This window comes from Oculina patagonica, chromosome 7 (assembly GCF_052425735.1).
Source record: "Oculina patagonica isolate OP01 chromosome 7, crgOcupat, whole genome shotgun sequence".
NCBI lineage: Eukaryota > Metazoa > Cnidaria > Anthozoa > Scleractinia > Oculinidae > Oculina > Oculina patagonica.
Window position 1 is genome coordinate 19,091,406 of NC_135764.1, and position 26,143 is coordinate 19,117,548.

At 37.8% G+C, this 26,143-nt stretch overlaps 3 protein-coding genes, 1 long non-coding RNA gene and 1 pseudogene across 5 annotated transcripts in view; 2 read left to right on the forward strand and 3 right to left on the reverse strand.

Annotated features, from left to right (window-relative positions):
* Positions 1-6,239, reverse strand: part of LOC144661095 (uncharacterized) — a 23,387-nt gene extending 17,148 nt beyond the window's left edge. The window contains exon 1 of the mRNA XM_078521802.1: positions 6,207-6,239. The gene's annotated coding sequence lies outside the window, so the exon portion shown is untranslated. The remainder of the gene's footprint in view (positions 1-6,206) is intronic.
* The window catches only part of LOC144661091 (uncharacterized), a 206,403-nt pseudogene that overhangs the window by 147,558 nt on the left and 32,702 nt on the right, over positions 1-26,143 (reverse strand). The gene's annotated exons all lie outside the window — the stretch shown is intronic.
* LOC144661107 (uncharacterized) lies at positions 1,191-2,818 on the reverse strand. The gene has a single exon (XM_078521813.1). The coding sequence runs from the start codon at positions 2,609-2,611 to the stop codon at positions 1,274-1,276; it is 1,338 nt and encodes a 445-aa protein (XP_078377939.1). The 5' UTR covers positions 2,612-2,818; the 3' UTR covers positions 1,191-1,273.
* LOC144661128 (uncharacterized) lies at positions 3,285-3,900 on the forward strand. The gene is made up of 2 exons (XM_078521842.1): positions 3,285-3,670; positions 3,795-3,900. The coding sequence occupies exons 1-2, from the start codon at positions 3,322-3,324 to the stop codon at positions 3,830-3,832; spliced, it is 387 nt and encodes a 128-aa protein (XP_078377968.1). The 5' UTR covers positions 3,285-3,321; the 3' UTR covers positions 3,833-3,900.
* LOC144661129 (uncharacterized) lies at positions 17,458-18,765 on the forward strand. Its single transcript, XR_013572210.1, has 2 exons — positions 17,458-17,884; positions 18,091-18,765. It is a non-coding gene; the product is annotated as an uncharacterized LOC144661129 (long non-coding RNA).

Below are 26,143 nucleotides of genomic sequence, written 5' to 3' on the forward strand. Positions count from 1 at the left end.
GTGCTAATTTTGACAGCTTCTCTTCTTCGGAAATTGAACACAAAAATTTCCCTGGGTGATCTGCAGGGGCTGCACATACCTTATGGAAACAGAAGGAAAACTGTTAGACGTATTTTTATGTCGAAATGCCTGCATTCAGACAAGAAGCGAGTGAGATGTCGATATCTACCTGATCCAACGGGAATCAAATGTCCCGTTCTTTTCATGATTAACTTGGAGAAGATTTTGTTTACCCCTTAATCTTCCTTCGGCATTCGGACATTTTCCGGTGGAGGGACCCTACATCTTTAGGTTCCTCTTGTCCAGCCGAGACCATGGGTTTAGCAGTCATTACGTCGACACTTTGAGGAGTGTAAAAAATCGTAGCTCGAGCAAGAACCAATTTTACTTCACTCTCCATATCATGAAACTCCCAGAGTGACTTCTGCTGTGCTATATTTTCAGTGCATGATAATAGGGAGACTTTCTCCGTAGGCTGATTTCTGTCGCTGCGTTCAAAGGAGTACTGACTTTAAAAGAACAACAAGCATTCATCTTGTTTTATCCACAAAAAGCGAAGAGTCGTATTTACCGATCGAACTGTGGAATTGGATAAGGACTTGTTATCAAAATAAAAATAATTTAATTATACAATTTGCAGGTCGCAAAGACACTGGATTCAGGCCTTATGCAAATATTGTGTTAAAATCTGGCGCTAATCATATTCGAAGCTTCAGTTTCTTGAAACATACTATTCGGGCACAAAATACATAGAACTTTATACATAACTTTGAAAGCAATGCTATGTTTTATCTGTCTTATACCATAAAATTGTTTAAAACCCTCAGTATTACCTTCAATGTTGATATCTATTGGCCGTATACAATTCTCCCCGATAATTTCTTATGCTTTATATTTTTCTCCTTAAAAGGACATGAATTGCAAAAAATATCGGCAATTTGAGACAAAAAGGAAACAACAACACATCAACAAACAACAACGACAACATCGCACTCGACAAATACTTATAATTTAATTGTTGCGCTGTATCCTTCAGATCACGGAAAGAAATAAACCAAACAATATTGACTCGTTATTACGTAAAATAATTGAACTGAGAATGCTTTCCTTTATACCACCGGTTTTTGTGTATGATCGAATGATCAACAGCTTAAAAGGGAAAAAATATAATATTGCCTCACGACGTAGTGTCACTTGTGATGTAGATCGCGACGTTTCGACTGCACACTGCTAGTCTTCATCAGGCGATAAGGTCGACTGGTTGTGCGTGAACTTATAAAGCACGCTGCTGCGCTGTGATTGGTTGGTTTTCAACAGCTGTGATTGACGCATTTCGATCCTCGCTGTTTCTGTGTCCTGTTGTTCCCTCAGCGGTCCGCTGTCGCACAGTTCTCTTGTTGTTGTGTTTTTTGATCGTGGGCATCCACGCCTCAGGAATTTCAATTCCATTATCCCTGTTGATGTTATTAGGGTGAAGTCTTATGTGAATTGCCTCTTTGACCCTGCGTTTGTACCAGTGTTGGTCGCGATCAATAAAGTTTACCTCATTCCAAAGCGGGTAGTGTCCGGTGTTGTTGGTGTGTTCTGCAACGGCGGAGGTCTGGGTACGGGCGAGTCGGATGTCCCGGTCGTGCTCTTTGATCCTGTCTTGCATTGGTCTTCCCGTCTCACCGATGTAAACTTTGCCACATTCACAGGGAATCCTGTAAACAACGCCATCTTGCTTAGTGGAATCAACAGCGTCTTTCGGCCGTACTAGGTGTGATCGTAGTGTGGTTTCCGACTTGAAAACAGCCCGCACGCCTTGTTGTTGTAGGCAGCGGCGAAGTTGTTCGGAAAGACCTTTGACGTAGGGTAAAACCGCAGTAGATTTAAACTCGGTCGTAGGCTCAGCACTGGTGCTCGGCTTTCTGGTCTTGGTGATCTTTTGCAAGAAAGAAAAAGGATAACCATTAGAAACAAGAACAGATGACAGATGTTTTTTTTCCTTGGATATAACAGATGGTTTTGTTACGAGGCGTTTAGCACGATCGTAAAGACACTCAACAATACCGCGTTTTACTGATTGAGGGTGGTGTGAATCATACGCTAAGTATTGATCAGTGTGTGTTGGTTTTCTATATACGCTGGTGGTGAGCCGGCCGTCTGGTTCTCTCGAAACTGTGGTGTCGAGGAAGGCGATTTTGCAGTCATTCTCTGTTTCCATGGTGAAGCGGATGGAAGGCTGCTGGTTGTTAAGATGTTGTAAGAAGCTGTCGACACTCCCGCGATCCAAAATGGTGAAAGTGTCGTCCACGTAGCGTTTCCATATCTTAGGCTTGTAGGATGATGAAGTTATTGCCTGCTCCTCAAAGTTCTCCATGTAGAGATTAGCAACAACAGCGGAAACTGGACTTCCCATGGCTGCGCCTTTCCGTTGTTCGTAAATTGATCCGTTATACTGGAAGTATGTGGATCTCAATACGAAATTCAGGAGGTCAGTGATCTGAGAAGGTGTGAGCGTTGTGCGATCGGCAAGGCTGGGATCGTTCTCTAGTTTCCGTAGCGCGGCCTGTACAGCGCCGTCGATAGGAACGTTTGTAAACAGCGACTCCACGTCAAAAGACACCATGATCTCGTTGTCTAGGATCGTCTCACTGCTGATGGTGGATACGAAGTGGGCTGAATTGGTCACTGCGAAATCCGAGTTACCTGTTAAAGGAGACAAGATGTTAGCTAGGTAGGCGGACAAATCATATGCAAAGGTGTTAACGCATGATACAATAGGTCTTAAAGGTACGTCGGCCTTGTGGATTTTAGGTAAACCGTAGATTCTTGGTAGCTGTTAAGCTGCTGACCCTGAAACGAAGCGAAGATCTATCAGAGGCTGTTTACAACAAAATCAGACCTCGACACAAACAGCCACCAAGAATCTACGGTTTACCTAAAATCCACAAGGCCGACGTACCTTTAAGACCTATTGTATCATGCGTTAACACCTTTACATATGATTTGTCCGCCTACCTAGCTAACATCTTGTCTCCTTTAACAGGTAACTCGGATTTCGCAGTGACCAATTCAGCCCACTTCGTATCCACCATCAGCAGTGAGACGATCCTAGACAACGAGATCATGGTGTCTTTTGACGTGGAGTCGCTGTTTACAAACGTTCCTATCGACGGCGCTGTACAGGCCGCGCTACGGAAACTAGAGAACGATCCCAGCCTTGCCGATCGCACAACGCTCACACCTTCTAAGATCACTGACCTCCTGAATTTCGTATTGAGATCCACATACTTCCAGTATAACGGATCAATTTACGAACAACGGAAAGGCGCAGCCATGGGAAGTCCAGTTTCCGCTGTTGTTGCTAATCTCTACATGGAGAACTTTGAGGAGCAGGCAATAACTTCATCATCCTACAAGCCTAAGATATGGAAACGCTACGTGGACGACACTTTCACCATTTTGGATCGCGGGAGTGTCGACAGCTTCTTACAACATCTTAACAACCAGCAGCCTTCCATCCGCTTCACCATGGAAACAGAGAATGACTGCAAAATCGCCTTCCTCGACACCACAGTTTCGAGAGAACCAGACGGCCGGCTCACCACCAGCGTATATAGAAAACCAACACACACTGATCAATACTTAGCGTATGATTCACACCACCCTCAATCAGTAAAACGCGGTATTGTTGAGTGTCTTTACGATCGTGCTAAACGCCTCGTAACAAAACCATCTGTTATATCCAAGGAAAAAAACATCTGTCATCTGTTCTTGTTTCTAATGGTTATCCTTTTTCTTTCTTGCAGAAGATCACCAAGACCAGAAAGCCGAGCACCAGTGCTGAGCCTACGACCGAGTTTAAATCTACTGCGGTTTTACCCTACGTCAAAGGTCTTTCCGAACAACTTCGCCGCTGCCTACAACAACAAGGCGTGCGGGCTGTTTTCAAGTCGGAAACCACACTACGATCACACCTAGTACGGCCGAAAGACGCTGTTGATTCCACTAAGCAAGATGGCGTTGTTTACAGGATTCCCTGTGAATGTGGCAAAGTTTACATCGGTGAGACGGGAAGACCAATGCAAGACAGGATCAAAGAGCACGACCGGGACATCCGACTCGCCCGTACCCAGACCTCCGCCGTTGCAGAACACACCAACAACACCGGACACTACCCGCTTTGGAATGAGGTAAACTTTATTGATCGCGACCAACACTGGTACAAACGCAGGGTCAAAGAGGCAATTCACATAAGACTTCACCCTAATAACATCAACAGGGATAATGGAATTGAAATTCCTGAGGCGTGGATGCCCACGATCAAAAAACACAACAACAAGAGAACTGTGCGACAGCGGACCGCTGAGGGAACAACAGGACACAGAAACAGCGAGGATCGAAATGCGTCAATCACAGCTGTTGAAAACCAACCAATCACAGCGCAGCAGCGTGCTTTATAAGTTCACGCACAACCAGTCGACCTTATCGCCTGATGAAGACTAGCAGTGTGCAGTCGAAACGTCGCGATCTACATCACAAGTGACACTACGTCGTGAGACAAACGAAAAATACTTTATTATTATTGTATTCTACCACGATGATTAACCACAACATTTTTATAATATTGCCGTTACCTTTTAAAATAGTTCACCACATGACTTGTTTCTTTGCATACTATAGGTTGTTTGACTGAATTCTCACAAGAGCGTCAAACATGCATTGAAAAGGATAATTTCATTCGCTGTTTACTACCTGTGTCACGCAATTGCTGTCACGCAAAAACGGCAGATTATCAGCAAAATAGTGATAAATACAGGCCAAAGTGGGCCACTAAAAACCATTTCCCAGAGATTTTTTTAGATATCCTATTTGATAAGTGTCTAGTTAACCCATAAAAATTGTTTTTACGAAATTTTTAGTTATCGCACATTGAAAAAATTGGCAGAGTTTTACTGCATAATTTCGTTCGCTACTCATTTGCAAATTTTGCCTTTGGATTTATCCCCGTTTCAGGCTAAAATTAATCTTGATTTGTTTTATTTTTCGCTTAATCATACAACAAAGACCTAATTACGTTATAAATATTATTAAATGATCAAAAAAAAGCTGCTGTATAACGCGCGAGGCGATCAAACTTTCAAAAAAATCAGTCAAACCGGAAGTGAATTTTGAGCCCAGTTGGGGCAAAATCTTTTTTGACATATTTCTACGAAAGGAAGCTGTATTAGGAAAAACTTACTACGGTCCGTTTGGTTTCTCACCAGGACCTATCTATGGGAAAAGTATGAACGAAATCGTTTATTCCATTTGTTCCGCTGTCTGGTTGATAATTCTAGAAAGTCGCACTTAAATCCTGGAACGTTTGTTGCTGCCTAGTCTTAAATTTATTCTATATACGACCTACTCTGACACATATACAGCCCCAAAACGATTAAAATGGGAACGCTGATTTAAAACCAAATCTAAGGGGGTGTGACATGTTGAAAATGCGGTCCCTCAGTTGGTCGTTGACCACACTTCTACCCTGTTGATCGCCTGCGTTGAAATAGCGAGTTATTTTCTTCTTTTAGCCTTGGGATATGCTAAAACTCTTTCAAATCCTTGACAAATCCTCGTCCTTAAAAGATATCAAATCTGATAATTTTACGGTTTTTTTCTCCAAACTAATCCTAGGGTATACAAAGGTAAGATGACAGAAATTCTAACCCAGAAAAGTTTATTTTCAATCGAAACTCATTTAAGGTCCTCACAAAGGAAGTGCCAGTGCGAATAAAATTTTACTGTTTATGGGACAAATATTTTGACAATACTCTTGTTTTCAATAATGCTTACTTTTATTTTTGATAATGCGTGCTTAGTGTGCACGCATTTAAGAGTCTGCGATAAATATGCTGTGAATCATTGTTGATAATTTCGGTTCTTCTTAAGCTTCATTCATTCATTCACAGTATGTGTTTAAGAGTACTAGTTTACTGATTTTTTTCTAGTCCAATAAGCCGCAGCGTTAATGAAATTAGAGGAGTTTTTCCCCGACACGCACACCTGCAGGTTGACTGCGCCTATCCGTTATCTACGCACTGCTAAATAATACCTGTCAGATAAACGCAATCCAAGGAAAGTTACTTTAACATGCTAAGTTGGCCTAAAATTGAAAAAAGAATTAAACATGAACAATACGGCTGTCTGTGCAGTGTTGGTCGGAATTACTGAGATCTTACCTTTCTTGAATTCAGTCAGCAATTGCGTAAATATAGTAGTACAGATGGCGTCCTATCTCAAGCGACTGAAACGTAACCTGAAAAAATAAGTTAACGTTCGGGCATAAGTTGCAGTATTTGTTTTAGAACAACAAAAGGAATTTTTTAAAACCGCTTAGTCTCAAATTTAAATTATACCTGACTTTCTCTGACAAACATACAGGCCGAACCGACTACACTGCGAACGGTGATTAAAACAAACCAAATTTTAGGGTGTGTGATCATGACATGCTGAAAATGCGGCCCTTCTATTGGTTTTTGACTACACGTATATCTTACTGATTGGTTGCAATGAAATGGCGAGTTGTTTTCTTCTTCTAGCCTTAGGATATGTGAAAACTCTTTTAAATCCTTGACAACGACAATTTTTTTCACAGGTATTCCGAAGGCGGTCAAGGTCTTGAATTGTCATTTACATTTAAATGAATTTAGAAATGACAAAACAGGAAATAATTTTGTGTTCGATTATACCGAACATGTACGTTTCCTTGCATCATTTTATGTTCTGCGCTATTCAATTGTGATTAAGGTTATTTCTAAGGGCCTGTTTATATGGAGGAGAGTTGTCCCTGGTAGAAGGGTTACACTCTCCCTCCGAGCCATGTTTTGTCGAGCGTTTATATGAGAAAAGTTGTCCCTATTGACCGAGCCAATACTTGGCCCTCTCGGTTCAAAAGAATGGCGAGAGTTGTTTTGAAATATCTATTATGGCTGCCTTTTCTAAAATCTGGAACGCTGAAACATCGACCAAGACCATTTTTTGGATAAATTTACCGCCAAATTCGATTGAATTTATCTGCAATTTTGATTTGGCCGATTGTAGCGTTTGCGAATGCTACGAATGTGTCACCTTGTCTCTGGTAGGCGAGGAAAAAATAACCAAACTGTCTATGTGGGAAAAAGTTGGCTCGCTCTCCAGGGTCGCCCTTCCTTCAAAGCGAGCGACCCTCCATCCAGGGCAACTCTACCCCCTGAGCCAACTTTGCAATTTCTCATGTAAACGGTTCGCAGCTATTTATAAAGAAATCTATGAAAAGCTCTCTCGCCCGGGGTGGCTCGGTATGGAGGGTAACCCTCCGCTCCTAAACCAGGGACAACTCTCCTCCACATAAACAGGCCCTTAGTATGGTGTTACGCAGCCTTAATGGACATATTTTTTAGGCGTAATTAGCGCGCACACAGAAAACAATAACGCCGCAACAGAAGCGTGAAGTTAGCCTGTACTCGTTAGAATATCACTGCAACCAAGAGAGCCTTGTACGCTATTAAAAATTGAAACAGTGTCGAGTGAAAATGTGTGTCATTATCATAAAACACACATTAAATTATTCCTTTACATCGACGCAGTTCACCTATTGTTATATTTTTGCTTTCATTTCTCCTTATTTTTTTGATCCTACAAAAAGTAAACGGTTAAAATAAAACCGTTTATGAAAGCTGTTAGATTTTTTAAGCATAATGTTGCAAAAATGGTACAGAAACTGAAATAGCAAAAATATTATACAGGGAACGTAATTTGACCGTCGTTAACGAAATTAAAAAAGTTGAGTGGTACTTAAAAATATACTGATTTTTGACATGTTTGGTAGAATCTTAAACACAAGAACTCCCCGTTCCTAAAGCTTTGGAACTTTTCATCATGTTAAAATTATATGTTTTCTTTCACTTTTGCGAGGCATGTGTTCTAAATATATAAACCATACTTCTCCCATAGGGCAACGTTCTCGTGGTAACAAACTCGAAACATTGACATAATTGGCCGAAGGAAAGAAATATGTAAGACTTCAAGGCAACCTCAAAAGTAAAAGTAGTCTTGAATAAGTTGAACTAACTTTTTAACATTAACAATTTGATATATATGTTAGGTATATTAAATTCATATTTGCTGGTCTTTTTATCACTATCAATGGACGAACAATATCGACATAACGTTTGCAAGTGTGACATTATAATAATAATAATAATAAAGACTTTAATTAAAATGAGGGTAACACTAAATAGCAAAGCTAAGAAACCTGTGGCCCTCCCTAAAAATTACACTAGAATATTATAAAAACACTATATACATTGAAAATTGAATACGAATATGCATAATAGTAAACGATATATGAAGCTAAAAAGTTAAAACTATACAATAAAATGATGTAAAAGCTGCTGCTCCGAAAACACCCGATCTCTGAGAGATTCTTTAAAGGGGTTCGGCTGTTCGATTCGCCTTTTTGAGATAGGGAGAGCATTCCAAAGGCGGGTGGCAGAAACAGAAAAAGTGCGCCCGCCTTCTGTCTCCCTTCTGAATTTCGGGCAGCGCAAGTTAAAATAAGCGTAGCGAGTGCTTCTTTTGTTTGCTTGGCTATTTAACACAAGTTGGTCGCTTAAAAAGGTAGGGACGTTTCCATAGATCCGTTTGTGGACTAGCGCGCATTTGTTTATATTACATTGTTCGTGTACTGGGATCCATCCCAGTCTATTAAAAAGTTCCACAGATGATGCACGCGGTTCTGCAAAGAGAATGACTCTGGCTGCGAGCTTCTGTAGTTTAAGAATTCTGTTTAGACATTCTTTGTTGCACACCGACCATACTATGCTACCATAATTTATAATAGGTTGTATTAAGGCGTTATAGTATTGTTTGGGTTGTGCTAACGGCAAAAACGATCTTATTTTTCTAAGAATTGCAATACGGGAGGCCACTTTTTTACATGTCTTTTCTACATGTTCGTTAAACGAAAGTTTGCTATCTATGTCAAGTCCAAGTAATGTTGCACTTGATACATTATCTAATGCTGTGGCGCCGTTTCCCGCCTTAACGCACAGTTCAACACCTGTCTTAGGAGCAAGGCGATTGCCAGTGATCATCAAGACCTTCGTCTTCTTCTCGTTTAACAAAAGCTTGTTCGCGTTCGCCCAGGACTCAATCTCCCCTACCGACGTATTGAGAGAGTCATTGAGAAGATGCAGATTGGCGACGTCAGCTGCGGCACAGACAGTGGTGTCATCAGCATATAGGTCTACTTGAGTTGAAACGTGTAGTGGCAAATCGTTTATGAACAATAGGAAGAATAGCGGTCCTAGTATAGATCCTTGTGGAACCCCGTAAGCCATATGCATTTCCGAAGAAACTTCACCGCCCACTTGTACCACCTGTTGCCTATTTGAGAGATATGAATGGCACCACACTAGCTCTTTGTTAATAACCCCATACACCTCTAACTTCCGTAGTAGCAGTTCATGGTCCACCATGTCAAATGCCTTGGTATAGTCCACAAGTACCATACCCGACACCTTATCATTGTCGAGATTGAATAGTAGTTCATCCACTATCTTGATTCGAACCCCATGTTAACCGAAATTCAAATAATCAATGAATTGGTATAAATATATACTGATTTCAACTTGTCGTTTTTTCGATAAAATTACTCATTTCGTCTGGCACATAAACAGTCTAAACTAAAATTAGGTCAGTCACAATACTATATGCTGAAAATGCGCTCTTTCTATTAGGTCGTTGATGACATTTCGAGTTATGGCATCGGGCATGAAGAATGATTTGCATAAAGATGGTCACTTCTGATTGACGGTATATTACTAAGGAAGCCTTTAATTTTATTATTTTTGACGCCCATTCTTGAATATTCGCCTCGTTTTTATCTGTGGTATCCCAGTTCCCTCGTATTTGAATACACATGACTAGTTAGATGATTGATTACATTAAAGTTGTTACTTCTGATTTATGGTTTACGACTAAATAATCACTTTTAAAAGTCTTAATTTATCATGTTTGACGCCGATTCGTGATTATTCGCTAAAGCCACATGCCCATAAGCAATTGCTGTATAAGAAAAACAAATTTTATTTCAATTAAATTGGAAGCATCGTATCAGTGTAAAAAAGCTGGGCTCTAGAAAGTAACATTAACATTTTTTCATAATTTCACTTAAGTTCGCTTTTGGTTTTGATGGTGCACGCATCAAGCGCATGCATACAAATTCAGAGAGATAGTGGTGTCATGTATCACTGATGAGTCATTGTTGATACTGTTTCCGGTCTTCTTATGCTTTACAGAGGGTGTTAATTAGTATTGTTTATTGTTATTTTTTCTTTACTTGGAAGCATATCTTCTTATAATAATTTCATATTTTTCATATATTTCTTATTGGTATAAGGATATTTTTCTTATTGTTTTTTAGCGCATTCATTGTGTAGAACTTTGGACAATCTAACCCTTGAACAAATTTATTAAAGCCGAACCTTTATTGTTGGGAACACAGTTGTATGTAAAGAAAACAATTTCTGGTCCCTAACTGCTGCACGTTCCTCACCTAATTGGCTACGCTTTTAGAACTGGCTTCAGTATTTACATTACTGGTGTTGAGAAATTGAACGTTTTCATTTTTTTTTTATTCAAGGTTTCCTCGGTATACAAAATACAACCAAGAAAGAGCGTAGCTACAGCGCGATTGGTATGTCAACAGTGTGAACAACAAAACATTGCGGCAAAGGAGGAATATAATGACATAAGAATAACGACGTAAGGAAAAAAACTGAGCTTTCGTGATGTCTATGTTAAGTGCTCTCTCCATTGGTCGTTAACTCATTTCCTCGCTATTGCATATAGAAAACACTATTTTATATCTTAAAGGTTGTGATGTAGTAAAGAAGGCCTTTTTAGCACTGTTTTTTAGTAAAAAGTACGGTAGTCTGATGCGTTACATAATGTTCACAAGTATACCTTTGAAAATTTGAAATTATAATCAATTTGAACCTCATGTTAACCGAAATTAAAAAAAAAACTTAATCGATTGTTATGAATAAATCACTGATTTCAATTGCCGTTATCTCGATAAAATTACTAACTTTCTTTTGGCACATAAACATTCTAATTAAAATAAGGTCGGTCATAATACCTTATGCTGAAAATTCGCTCTCTATTTCTTATTTGGTTATGACGGCATGCAGAATGAATTCATAAAAATAGTCACTTCTGATTTAGGATATATTGCTAAGGAATTCTTCAATTTATTGTTTTTGATGCCTATTCCTGACTATTCGGTTCACTTTTATCTGTGGTATCCCAATTCTCTTGTATTTAAATGCACATTACTAGTAAGATGATTGATTACATTAAAGTTGTCACTTTGATTTTATGGCTTTTGAATTGAAGTCTTAATTTATCATGTTTGACGCCGATTTATGATTATTCGCTAAAGCCATATCCCAATAAGCAATTGCTGTATTAAAAAAATTTCTAGCTTTTAGATGGGAAGGACAGCCATTATTTTGTTTACATTGTATTTAAATTAAGAAAGCTTGTAGCATGTTCCGTTTTATAGCGCTTGTAAGCGTAATTTTGAAACATTGAAATAATAACTAATCGGCGAATGTTAACCGAAATTAAAAAAGTTGATTGGTGTTAAAAATATACTGATTTTTGGCATGGTCGAAGACCATGAAGTTTTATATAATTTGCATTTTGAAAGATGGTATAAGAAATGAGAAATTGTAGATGTACATTCTATAATACTGCATTAATTAATCGGGCGTGGCCGATTTATAGTTTACCCTTTGGTCGTTCTAGACGATAGTCTCCTGTCGGCTAAAAATGACGGGGATAGCCTGGGCCAATCGGGTTCATTTCAGTTTTGACAGTAAATCGTTGTAGGTCGACTTTTGGGCTAATCTGCAATCTGGTTCTCTTCTTTGCTTCGGCGGGAGGACAGAGAAAAAAGCTTTAGGGGTAAAGTACTAATAATCACCATTGTGAAACTGTAGTTGCTTTGACAAGTTGAAGCTATTTTTGTAAATAAAAGGGGTAACGTCATTCATGTCACGCAATGTTTTTGTGGGAAACTTTGAAACTAGACGCTTTGCTGGTTTCTACAAATAGCAGTGTGATCTGGAGGTACATTTTTTTGAGGCGGACTCCACTTTAAAACTATTTTTTTTATATATATATATTTAGCAAGAAGTATGTCGATTTTCATTTCCGCACAGTTGGGCGTGAAAGTCGCCTGTCACAAAGAGTAGAATGTTTGCACAACTTGGTTTGGATATATTTTAGATTTGACTAGTGACGTTAGTAAGACACTTCTCAAGACGTCAGCAAAACATTGGCAATGTACAGTATTGGTGTGAACTTGAATGGAATTTTTTACGAGATCAGTAAAGCTATCGAATGAAAAGATGACTTGAAAATGAAAACTTCGAATTATTATAATTAAATACCAATTGAATTTTAGATGAGAAATTCCGGAAGTGACATCTGTGTTCAAAATAGGAATTTTTGTACAACTTAAAGTTACGAAAAAAAAAGACAACATGTTTTGTAAAAATCACAGACAAACATGATCAGGAAAACAAAACAGGCCAATGGGTTTTGCACGAAAATACAACTTTCTTAAGAAAGAGTTTGTAAACAAGACAATGGAATCGAATTACATATCACACGAAATTTGCATACATTTGAACTTGCAAAAAAGAAGTATCTCTGCCGATAGCGAGACCTTACATTAATAATTATGATCTGATTATTATTTGAAAGTGGTTCTCATCGATGAAAACAAAACGGTTTTTCATTCACTGCTTGAAGTATTTATAGGCGTGAAAACCTTCGCTTAATCAAATTACATTCTGCACGAAATATTTTGTATCCATTTGTCCCGAAACTTTGAGGAAATTGAAATCTTTGTGGACAGTACTGCATAAAAGCAGTTCATACAATTGAATAAAAAGATAAGAACCATATTGATAAAGGAAATTTTAAAACGTTATTTTGGCTCATTTTGACGAAATTCAGGATTTTCAAAGACTGCCAGTAAACGGCTGTATCTTGTCTGTCTCTAACGATTTTGCTACGGTTTCGAACGAGCTAATTTTTCAACATGATATCATGGTAGCGGGCAGAAGTCGGTTCGTTCTGAATTTTTCAATACGGTATACAAGTTACAGGTCAATATACAGACCCTCTGTACAGTAAAAAACGTTTTGGGAACAAACCATTGTGAACTTATTTTCTATGTTGATCAGTAAAAATCCTTAGTACGACATGGGGTTTGTTATCAAGTTCGTTAGTACGTTAATGCTGCAAGGTGTATAACCTCAGAGAATTATTATCAAGTGTGTTTTGTTTTATTAGCGGTTTATACTCTAAGGTCTTGGTATGGGAGATCAAAATTAAGGTACATTTCTGTTATTATCCGATTGCTTGGCACAGATTAGTACGATACTGAATTGGTTAGGAAATGTAAACAAACATTAAATTGAATGAGAGTAGAAAGGGAGGGACAGGTGGGGGTGAAAGGCTAAGGAGATGGAAAGGGAGGGAGAATTAAAATCCATGCTTGGTTATATCACGCAACCTTTGACTTCTGTTGTTTTCTCACAAGAACAAAACTTAAGGTGGGGTTCTACCTGAATTTGAATGGAACTTTAAGAGATTTAAAGAAGGGATTGAAGAAAAGAATGGAAACACCTCCAAACAGTTGACCCCCTCGCAAGAGCACTCCGGGTTGTCAGGAGACTGTTTGGTGTCCGTCCACCAATTTTTAACTTCAAATTCAAATTTTAAAATCACATTAAATCTCCAATATTTCTTATTTGTCTAAATTTTACTAATCCTTTGAGAAAAACTATCGCCTCCCAGACATCCCCCAAAATCGTCCAAAAATTAACAAAATACTGCAAAACAAATATATATGGGATAAGTGAAGCTTTTTTGGATTCCTTGAAACGCGGCTGAAATGGTTTTCAGTGTTTTCCAGCCCTTATACTTTGGGTCAGTACTACTATTCTTCACCAGTTGCTATTACAGTAATGGTATTAAACAAGTACCTAATCATTGGTCAATAAGTTGGGATCATTTTCTTGACAATAGTAGTTACCTGATTAGGAGTTGTATACTGTTCCATTAAAATGTAAAGGCTGGAAAATACTGAAATGCGTCAGCCACCTAAAGCGTTGGAAAAATTGGTCTTCAGGTAAAAACCCCGCCTTTATTAAGTATTGCGAAAAGGCTGCACTTTGCTAAGTGTTACAAGTTTATATTTTCTAGACGTCTAGTTCAATCGTTTATACATTGAGTCTATGATCCGAACAAAAAGAGTCACTTGTTTAACAAAATTTCTGGAAGATAATTGCAGCCCTTGGAAAACAATTTTAAACAACCATCTTTTGCCAGTTGGGGGGCGTTTTGTGTTGCACTGTAATTTCGAAATCTCTAAATTAAATGTAAATTTACCAATATATTACAGACAATGTTTTGAAGCGTGGTCAGAGCTAAAAGCTAAAACGCCAAACTCTTTCCACGATATAGTCAATGAGATCTTTTGGAATAACAGGTTTTGCTGTATCGACAAAAAATCAATATACCGGAGAGATATAGCGGAATTAGGGTTTTTAAAAGTTGGAGATTTAATTTCGGCAAACGCTTTGGCATTTGAGGGTTTGCACTCCGGTTTGAATCCTGAGCAAAATTTCTTTGTTATGAGGATTGTTAACTCATTCCCGTCACACTGGCGTTTAACTATTAAAACCTCAACTTTGCCGTTAATAATCGATCCGATACCGTATGAACCTTTAGTTACGTTAGAGAACAAATCAATCCCAATTATTGATGTGCCTTCAAAAAATATTTACAACTTCTTTCGAGGAAAAAAGTATATCCCGCCCACCGCTCAACAAAGATTTACGGAAAAGTACCCAAACACGCTCATTGATTGGAATAAAGTTTATTCATTACCATTTCAATCCACCTTAGAGTCAAAAGCCAGAGAATTTCAGTATAAAGTTCTTAATCGTATTGTCTTTACAAACGAAAAACTATGTCGTCTTGGTATAGTCGAGTCTCCCATTTGTGCTTTCTGCTTGGAAGAGGTAGAATCCGTCGAGCATTTACTCTTTTCCTGCACCAAATCCTCTGAGTTCTGGAAATCCGTCCTATCTTGGCTGAGAGACAATAATGTATATGTTGGGAATTTGACCGAAACAGATCTGATATTTGGTAAATTCGATGTTATTGAGGATTTCTTCTTGGTCAATCATATACTATTGTTAGGCAAACATTACATTTATTCTAGGAAATGCCAGAATAGCACACCTTCCTTTTCGGGATTTTTCGCCAAAATTCGACGTGTATTTAATATTGAACTTTATATCGCCAGGAAAAGAGATAAACTCTCTCTTCACTTTAAAAAATGGGAAAAGTTAGTAAATGTTCTGCAGCCAGAACAAGCTTAATGCAAAAAATAAGTTCAATATTATTGCTAAGTAGCCCTGTGCGAGTGTAAATTTATTTATTTATTTATTTATTTTTTGTAACTTCATTATTTCTTTTTCTTCTTTGTGTTGTAAAAATGTTTTTGTAAATGTGTTGAAAAATGAATAAAAAATGTCTAAATGACAAAAAAAAAAAAAAAGGTTCAATCGTTTATTTGTATTGTGCGAAATATATTTTTATAAATTGAGACCATTATGTCATTAAGTAATAATGCAATCTTGAAAACATTCCAGATTTTCATTATTAAATAGAAACACGAAAAATTCAAATTTGGGAAAACAAGCCTGTCAAAATGACGTTGCCATGGTTACAAGTTTCTGGCACAATAACTAATCCTACCAAATTATTGCGAGATAAATTTTAGATAAACGCGCAAAGTTTGGCAGCGTTTGGTTGAATCTTGAAAAAGTTATAAGCGTCCAAAGTCAGCGTGGGCCTCAAAAGCCCCCCGGCCTGAATAGGTTTAAGTGACTGTTTTTCCAGTGATTTTTACTGTACTGTACCCTACCTTTCAAGTCAAAACAGTTAGCTAATTATTAAGCGCCCGATTTTAAGCATCTCAAGCTTCTCAAGCTTCTTGTTCTGTTAAATTTGACCATGAGACGTAGATCACTCACCACTCAGATCGCCAGAACCATTTGCTGAACGCTTGTGTAAACAGCAGTTCACCAATAAACTCATTTTCTTCCAATGTGTTGTTTCGTTTGTTTATATACCTTTTTCATTTTGAAGGGATGACAAGATAATAGACGAATATTGCTTCATGAACAACCAACAACTTATTCTCATGCAACTGCTTGTTTATTTCACTTTTAGTTCCAACCTTATTACAAGTAACTGAATTAAAAATTATACAATCCATTTAATTTTAATCCAACCGTGTTTTAGCTTAAAAGACACAGTGCATTTTATTTTTTATCCATTACTAGTCGTCTGTTCCTTCATTACTTTCCTGAAATCATTCTTTTTAAGGTAGAAGGTTCTTCTGTTTAGCTCACTGAAACAAAAAACGTGATATTAGAATTGGTTACAGTTTCTAGTTTTGCGAAGAGATTTGACCACGACGGTTAACAAAAATCAACAACCCATCCTCACGAGTAGATTTAAGCTGGAATTTTGCACAAATCATGCCTCGATCAGTTTCAAATGGCGCAGTATTCGCAAATTTCGGCTCGGCGGGGATATTAAATCCCTAGCAAAATAAAGGCAGTGGTGAAATAGTGCGAGTGACACACACGACCAAGGCCTTTCAGAGGGATCAAGAATTCCGCAGGTTTGAAGCCTATCCAAAGCAAAATAATTCTCACCTGATGCTGTTTCACTTACGGTTGGAATTTTGTGATATCTTCACTTTAGGGGCGACGGAATCGCTGAAGTGTGGGGCTTAAGCTTGAGCTAGCATTTATATATGCTGCATTAATGTCGAAGATACTAAGCCTGATTGGTCAAAAAATAATACATGCATAGGGTATGAGCGTATAGACTCTTGGTTTCAGGCCATCGTAACTTGATTAAAAATATAACACAAACAGCGGTGATAAACATTATGAAAAATCGTATTTTTATAAACTTGACGTTTCGTATGCTAAGCTACATACATTTTCAAAAGTATGACCGTTAAAATTTTTGGCAACTATTTATATATTGTATGAAAGGGGTCTGGAACCGAGACTGTGACAATTGATCTACAGCAGTAACTTAATATTTACATTTTGGTTAATAAAGTAACAACCTCTCACTGCCGACATTGGCATTTAAAGAAGGTTGTAGTTCATTAATGTATAAGGTCTCTTTAATCTTGCAGTGGAGGTCAGTTTTGCCTGACGCGAGGATTTCAAAATGATCCCATTTGATGTTATGGCCTGTGGTTTTTATGTGATCAGCAATAGCTGATTGATGGTCGCATTTAGTGAGGGCCTTAAAGTGTTCAGTTTTTCTGTCATGCAATCGTCGTTTTGTTTTCCCAATGTAAAGATCGTCACAGTCCCAGCAGCTAGCTTTGTAGATGACCTTAGATCGTTGAGAACGGTTGAGGCGGTCTTTGTACGGAAAGAAGGATTTGATGCGGCGTGTGTTCTGAAAAATGATCTTGAGGTTGACGAAAGAGTAGAAGTTGGATACACAGGATTTAAGGCGTTTAGTGATTTGGATGCTCGGACGACCTAAGTAGGGTAACAGGATTATGACATCTTTTTTAGGAACTGTCGCAACAGGGGTGTCTGGCTTGTTTTTGTGTCTGTTCAAAACATCGTTAACGTTGTACGTGATAATGCCTTGAGGGTAACCATTTTGCAGCAAGAGCTTCCTGAGATCTTTAATAGCGGATTGTAATAATGAGGCAGAGGAACAGATTCGGAAACAACGATAGGTAAGTGTGCGGATAAGATTAATTTTGTATTTTCGAGGTGTAAATGAATCCCACTTGGTGTAGAGGCCGGTGAAAGTCTTCTTCCGGTAGACAGAGGTCATTAAAGTGTTGTCGGGGCAACGTTTGACAAGAATGTCTAAAAAAGAAATCTCATTGTCCTGTTCAAATTCAATAGTGAACTTGATACTGTTGTGCCTACTGTTTAGATACCGCAAAAACCCGTTAGCAGTGTCTTTGCTGTCAAACAAGGTGAAGGTGTCATCCACATATCTATACCAACAAGAAGGACGAAATCTGGCGTTCAAAACCCACTTTTCCTCAAAGTGGCACATGAAGATGTTAGCCAAAACTGGGCCCAAAGGCGAACCCATGGCTACACCATCAATTTGGTCGTAGTACTGGCCATCAAAGAGGAAATGGCTCTTCTTAGTGGCGAACTCCAACAATTTCTGCAGAACAGGACGGGGCAATGTAGGTGGATCAGGAAGAGAATACAATTTTTCTAGACAAATATGTATTGTTTCATCTAGTGGCACATTTGTAAAAAGAGAACTAACATCAAAAGAGCACATTAATTCATTGTTATCTTTGTACGATTTGGCCCAGTCTGCAAAACTAAACGAATCTTTAACCGTGTGTTGGTTAGTGGAAATAGGTTGAAGTATGCTAACGAGGTAAGAAGCCAGATTGTAATTGTAGGTGTTGACAGAGAAAACAATAGGGCGGTAAGGGCATCCGGCTTTGTGAACCTTTGGAAGGCCATACAAAACACCAGGAGACGACCCACCAGGTAAAATCTTGTGGAAAGTAGTGTCATCAATAATTTTATCCTTTCTCAGTTTTCGGAGATATGTAGAGAGACTGTCTTCCCTAGATTTAGTTGGATTTTGCGTTAGTGGCTTGAATTTGGTGTCATCGGAAATCAACTGCTTCAACTGCTTCAACTTTTTCAACAAGCATACGAAACGTCAAGTTTAGCATACGAAACGTCAAGTTTATAAAAATGCGATTTTTCATAATGTTTATCACCGCTGTTTGTGTTATATTTTTAATCAGGGTATGAGCGCAAAAACAAAAACCTTCCTACATAAATATTGGCCATTTTGTTGCTCCTTTCATGTTTGCCAGGCCATTTCCCTCTATTATTATTGTAAAAAATACAATAATTCTCCAAAAAAAGGAAACAAAACAATATTTAACAGGATTTACCCTTTATCACAATGAAAGTCGGAGTAACAGGTTTGCAAATAAAACAATCTTCCAAAACAATAAAAGCAAAACAGAAACATTAAACATGAATGGCCTTGTTTCACGCAAAGTTGTGCGTTCTGATTAGTCAAAACTGTTGACTGCTTCAGTGAGTTGCACTCGTAAATGTATGTGGGAGTTACAGGTTTGCAAACAGAACAATCCTTCAAAACAACAAAATGGAAACAAAAGCAAAACAGAAACGGAAACACAAGAATGGTCTATATCACGCAGTAGGTGTGCAATCTAATTAGTCAAAACTATTGAGTTCTTGTGAACTACACAAATTGTACGTAGGTGTATATAGGGTTTGAAAAATAGAACAATACTCCAGATCAAAGCAAAATGCAACAAATAACTTATAGAACTGAACGTTTTAAAGCGAACTTTTACAAAATTAATAGGTGTTTATGTAGGTTCAATAAAATTACAATAGTCTGACCTTTTTATAAATTTTGTAAACCTTGCACGTTTGTTGACGGGTAAACGTTTTTATATTATTGTATTATTACTGGCCCGATTTATACTAGAGACGGATGATCCGTCTGGACGAACTTGCATTTTAATTAGGCGAGCATTTTTTAGTTCGTGCGATAATTCGTCTGTGTATAAATACGGGCAAACAGACGGATTATCGGTCCAGACCAACTATCTTAATAATTCGTCTGCCAAGACGAAAAAAAGAGCGATTTCACAAACCTCGATTCTTACATGCTAATGAGAATCGTTAAATGCTAATGAGAAAGAACAATAGAGATTTCTGATTTCTTTTTATACCATCGTGCGTGCAACCTTATTATTTTCAATAGTGTTTTAATATTTTAAACGTTATTCCCAAAAGCGCTATATAAATATTTTGTTATTATTACCTATGTATCACATGATACGCTAAACGACAGCAAACAGAACTTGAACTTGCTTGAGCATTTTTTTGAGCCTCAGCTACATTATTTTTAAAAAATGCGCATCTCGCAGAATTTGCAAGCCATATTTCAGGGGTCTCGCTTTCTCGAATTTTTCTGTGACGTATTCTCGGGGTCTCCATTTCTTTTGTAAGGCTGAAAAGATCTCAGGCTTGCAGAAAAGTTATCAATTTCGCCATCTCGCGAAGTCACGAATTTACCATTCGACAACTCAGTTTTTATGGAACAGGGTGAGGGCGCAATTTGATCCTTTGACAGCGCAATCTAGCGGTTAAAACTTGCATATGCTTTTAATACCGAAATGAAATAGTTAATATAAAAAATAAAATACTGGAAAAAGTAGATAAGCGAGCCACCCGTGCACAACTGTGGTTCATCGTCATTAGCATTTAACGATTCCCATTAGCAGGTAAGAATCAAGGATTGTGAACAATGAACATCTTTCAGTTCAACTTTCATTAATTTCATCGAAGAGCAAGCTGAGCTATTTAAATGGAAGTAAGTTGTCTAGACCACCTTTATTATATTGAAAAAAAAAATAATGGGAGTACTTTATAAGGCGAGAAGAACTTGAAGGTCTCGAAAAGTGAAGTGAAGTGAAATTACTTCATTTGAAGAATCAAACACAATTATCCAACACATAGGGCTTCAGGCTCGCAGGAAATTTGACTTTCTTTTGAGGGAGTGGGCAAGGGAGTATAATATTATCTCAGTTTTCGAAACATAATCACTAATGCCTTCCCCTTCATCCTAGGTTATACTCGGTTTATTCCGAACCATCATCAGGCCAATAACAAAAATAGAAAGCCTGTCACATAAAAACAAGGTGGCCCCTAAGGCGAGCCGTAAACTGTTGTTATTCAAATAGATTATAACTGTAAAACCTTCACGCTTTCTATTTTTTTATTTTTTTACTTTTTTTTGGGAATCGAAACGAAAATTGCAACCAGCAAAAATTTGTCAAGGCACGGGACACATGTCTTCACGAAAAGTGGAATTTTCTGCCGAATCTCGTAGTCAGATATACTCTATTTACGTGCTTCGAATCATATCACGCGACTTCTCAATTGCCACTGAAAGCTGTGTTTTTCGAGCAAAATAGCAGTTAAACTTCAAGAACGTGTTTATTTTGAAGGGATGACAAGATAACAGTATGAGTTTGCTTCATGAACAACCAACTACTTATTCCCATGCAACTCCTTGTTTATTTCACGTTTATTTCCACCCTTATTACAAGTTTACTCAATTAAAAATTAAACAATCCAGTTAACCCCAATCCAACCGTTTTTTAGCTTAAACGACACCGCCCATTTTTAGTTTATCCATTACTAGTCGTGTGCTTCTTCTTTACTCCCATGCAATCATTCTTTTTAAGGTAGAAGGTTCTTCTGTTTACCTGAAGGAAACAAAGAAAAGTAACATTTGGATTGTTATTTCAAATTTCTAAACGTTTTTTTGCCAACTATTCACAGTACGGAAACAAAACAACCATTGTCAATTTTTCCGGAGCATCACGCTAGACTTGATATAATTATTTCCCCTCCCACTCAACTCTGGCCAAGTTTGTTTTACTAGCCACTAAAACTCTTGAAATTGTTGTTTAACAGTTTTTTGAAGTTGCTTCGCCTAACTGTCTGGCCGTAGCATGCACTTAAAACCGTACTTTTAGAAAAAATGTTCCAATACAATTCAGGCAAGAAAGTTAATTTATTAAGCTAACATTAGTTTTTGGCGCTGGTAATGCCTCATGAATAACACTCCATGCCAAGTGCTGAAGTATCAGCATGCTATTGAGCAGTGCATTAGAGATCAAAATAAAAGTCATAGTGATAAACATGACTTAATTTGAAAATGAAGTGATTTAAATGTTTAAGTGACATGAGACCTTTATAAACTGTGTTTATAAATTACCTGGTGTAAACAAAGTTTGCTCGTCTCATTCCAACACCAAGGCCCTGGTCATAAGTCTTGCACCTTGATGATCCACCGTACTTTTTGAAATCAGTCAGCTTTCCGTCACTGGATGTGACACATTTGTTCACACCCTATAAGTTAAAAAATTGTTAAGCAATCAAGTGGAGTCAAAGTGCGTATAAGAAACGGCAAAGCCAAAAAATAACGCTAGTTAGAAAGTAACAATTAACCCTTAACATGGTCTGTTAGAGTTGATTTGATCTTTTTAGATATTGGATGAGCCAAATGACACATTTTTTAATACAATCACGTTTAGCCCTTCATGCTCCATTATAGTTTTAAAGGGACATGGGCGAATTTAAGTGTCATCATGACGCCAAAACGAATAACGCAAGTTGTGTTATCTATATTGTCCATGGGAGGAAAAATAGATTTTATTTACCTGTGGAAATGCATACATCAGAACAAAAATAAACGTTTCAACTATAGACTCCATTAGCACTATGCATGGAATAGTACGTAATTGATCATTACCCGAATGGCAAAAATCTCTCTAGTGTCTATTAGAAATAAAGTCAAAATGATATAGAAAGGTAATAAAAACTTCAGAACATTTATTTTTTAGTTTGCTATTTTTCCTTGCGATACAAGTAGTTAAGGTCCTTTTGATGATCAGTAACCAGAATCAGTAATCAGTAACAAATCCCATCTTCCATTTCTAAGGCGCCAGTTGGAAGTAATATGCACAGGACACCCAAACGCTACATTAGTTATTCACGAATTTAAAATAAAAATGTTCCTTTTTACCTGCGTTCCTGTGTCTTTTTTCACCGGTTTGGGGGCGATTTGAATCAGAGCGAAGGCGGTTTACGTTGCGAGTCTCAAACAGTAATCGGTCTGTCGCAATGTCAATACAACGCGTCTCAAGTTTTAATTGTTATTAACTCAAGTTACTAACACCAATAACTATTAACTTTCCTCGCGGGGAGTTTCGTGTTTCAATTTAACGGTCACGAGGGGAGTTAATAGTTAATAATAACATTTAAAGAAAAACTTGAGAAGTAATAGAGGCGCTTCGTATTGACATTGCGCTATATTTTTTTGCGCATTTCTTTGCCCTCTGCAAAGCAATATATATTCAACCTCGCCGTCGACGCACACACCAAAGCAGCAATTTAATTTTCCCAGAATCCGTCCCAGCGACCTACCGCTTACCGAGGGGCCGGTGGACTTTGGGTTGGAGATTGTCTTTGACCCGAATCCTTTATGCAATTGATATGTGGCATATTTGTAAGCTATATGTTAAATCAGTCCTACCCTCCTGACAGTGGTCTCCTTTGTATCCCTCAGCACAGTTACACGTGTAGCTTCCAGGAGGAGAATTAACACAAGTACCGCCATTCAAACAAGGATCAACCTCGCATTCATCAATGTCTGGACAAGAAGGATTAAGATAAAGACGTCAATTACACAACTTTTTCCGATTATTAGTAAATAACAGGCAAACCTCTCCTCCAGATGCACGTGTACAAGCCGATGATGAAAATTATAGTTAAAATAATTTAAACATGTCTAAGCGTTCTTAACAGTGTGATTTCGACATCGTGGACCTTACCAACTTAATCAATGTAGAAGTAAATCTACAGTCTGATAGTTTCCTGTGCCTTGTAAAAAATTTCAGACGAAACCACATTTATCAACTGTATTTTCCAATATAAGGCTCGTCAGGGTGTCAGAAACACGAAATTTAATTTGTTTCGACTAGCGAAGCAAGCCCAACTACATCAGTTACCTTATTCACTGTGTAAACAGAATCAACGCAAACATTACACAAGCACTAAGATCAAAACGCGATATAAACTTAGACTAAAACACGATCGATTTGCCACTGATGAAGGGCTAAGCCCGAAACGTCTGGTTCGTAATAAATTTTTTGGCACTTTCAATATAAGTTTATTCTCAATCTAAAACACAATGACTTTGTTTGCTTTCTCTTCTATATGCTTGTGTTGCTGCCGTTTTTCACTTATGCTTGCTAATGTGATTTTGTTGCAATGAAATTCAGGGCAAAGTTTTATTACCAGTTTCACAGTTTGTTCCTTTATAGCCAGCAGGACATTCACAAGTGTATCGTCCAACTTCATCATGGCAGGTAGCACCATTGGCACATGGACTGCTTGCACATTCGTTGATATCTGTGGTAGAAAAATGCCTAGCTAAGCAAGAAAATTTTTACACCACATTGAAAGATCCAAACTGGCGCTGCATCATTGCACGCGATTTAATATGAAAGTATTAATTTAAATACTTATCTTCGTTTCCTCAACTTACCTCAAAGAAAGATCAAAACCTAAAATGGATGTTAATCAAGTATTTTCTAGAAATTCCAGTGCACTTATGTGCAATATATATATGTACCTTGTTCACAGTTTTGTCCTGTGTAACCGCTCATACAACTGCACGAATATCCTCCTGGTTGATTCTCACATGTTGCTCCATTTTTGCAAGGGCTCGCTTCACATTCGTTTATATCTAGAAACAATAATTATAAAAGATTATTGTTTAAAATTATCAATTTACCCCATCTGATCTGCGCTGAACGTGACTCTAATTTCATTTCGGCTTGAGTGAACTTCACAACTCGATCACTTTCCATATTTTCAGCCAGCGTTTGGCCAAGAGAGACCCTGGGAACGAGTTGGCGTTTGGCAGCTTTACACAAACAGCCATGCAAAGGTGGGAAATGACGTCATCGATGTCCTCAGCAGTAAGGATATGAAACAATACGACACTACAGCCCCGGGTTCAGTTTCGCACGAGTTTTTACAACTGGTCTATTTTTACAGTAAAACGCTCTCCTAGAATGTTGAAACTCGTGTGTACACGGTGGTAGGTAAACGGACATTTTTTAATGTAAAATGAACGTCGTAATTAATTTATTGTTTAATTAGCCGACTCCTTGAGTTATCACTATTTATGTTCAAAATTCTCTAGCTCTTTCAGTTCATTTGCTTGTAGCGACGATTCTTCGATGCGATACCAAACGTTTTGCTTTTGAAATGTAACGCGTGTGTCTATTAAAAAAAGTCTTTGTCTAGGAGAGTTTGTCGCCAGTAATGTTTCTTCTTTGTTAAATAGCGATTTCGCTTAGAAAGCGAGAAAGCGATGTGTATTTTGCAGCCTTGTTTTCCCAAGAGCTGCGCTTAACTGTGATATGTCAAACTGATATAAACTAAGATCACGTCAAGTGTACAATGGTTGGATTCTCGTTATAAATATAATAACAAAATTACAGCACAGAATGTGCTTTGTACGGAATTTTATTCAATCGTTCAAAACTTTGGAAAACTCACTCTTTCGCTGCGCTCACTCGTTCTTTTTCCAAAGTTTTGCAACTCGTTTATAAATAGCCATAATGTGCACTTTCTATAAAGTAATCTGTATATAAATTCTTCACACCTTCATCGCAGTTTATTCCCTTCCATCCTGCAGGACATGGCTGACAGCTGTAACCATTCTCAGTCGTCTTACAACTCGCTCCATTCTTACACGGCGATGACGCACATTCATCCACTTAAAGATTAAAATAGCAAATATGTTGCTATTATTTGTTACTGATCTCAAAATCAAAATATTGTCTATATGAGTATTTCATATTTTTTATTCCTCGATTCTCAATAGATTATATTACAATAGTTTATAAGTGAACAATACAGGACGAAATGGAGCAGGGCAAGAAATTTTAACTTCTCTCCCTGCCTTAATTTCTTGAAATTTTAATTTTACGTTTAATTTAATGTTATTTGCTATTGATCTCAAAATTAAATTTATTTTATATTAGTATTTTTAAAATATTTTATTCGAATAGTCAACGAGGCGCAGCTGAGTTGACCATCGCTCGTAAAAACTTGGGGTCGTAGTTTAATTGTTTTAGTAGAAACTTTATAGGATTTCAGTCCAAAAAACTACAATGTTATGTACTTTTAAGCCTAAAATTTAGAATAATTGTCCCTTCAAAGAGCAACGGGCGGGTGATCGTGTTCTATCAGCGATTATAGTTCACCACTAAATTTTCTCCGATTCTGATTGGTTTAAATTGAACACGTGACGCGATAGTGCCCGCTCGCCGGAGGGCACTATTTAACAATTAGACGGCGAGCTTGAGGTTTCTACC

Bases quoted from the DNA above. Each gene is read 5' to 3' on its own strand.
- LOC144661107 (XM_078521813.1), bottom strand. From the start codon at position 2,611: ATGGTGTCTTTTGACGTGGAGTCGCTGTTTACAAACGTTCCTATCGAC.
- LOC144661128 (XM_078521842.1), top strand. From the start codon at position 3,322: ATGGGAAGTCCAGTTTCCGCTGTTGTTGCTAATCTCTACATGGAGAAC. The intron at 3,671-3,794 runs GTATTGTTGAGT...TCTTTCTTGCAG, and splicing joins CCCTCAATCAGTAAAACGCG to AAGATCACCAAGACCAGAAA.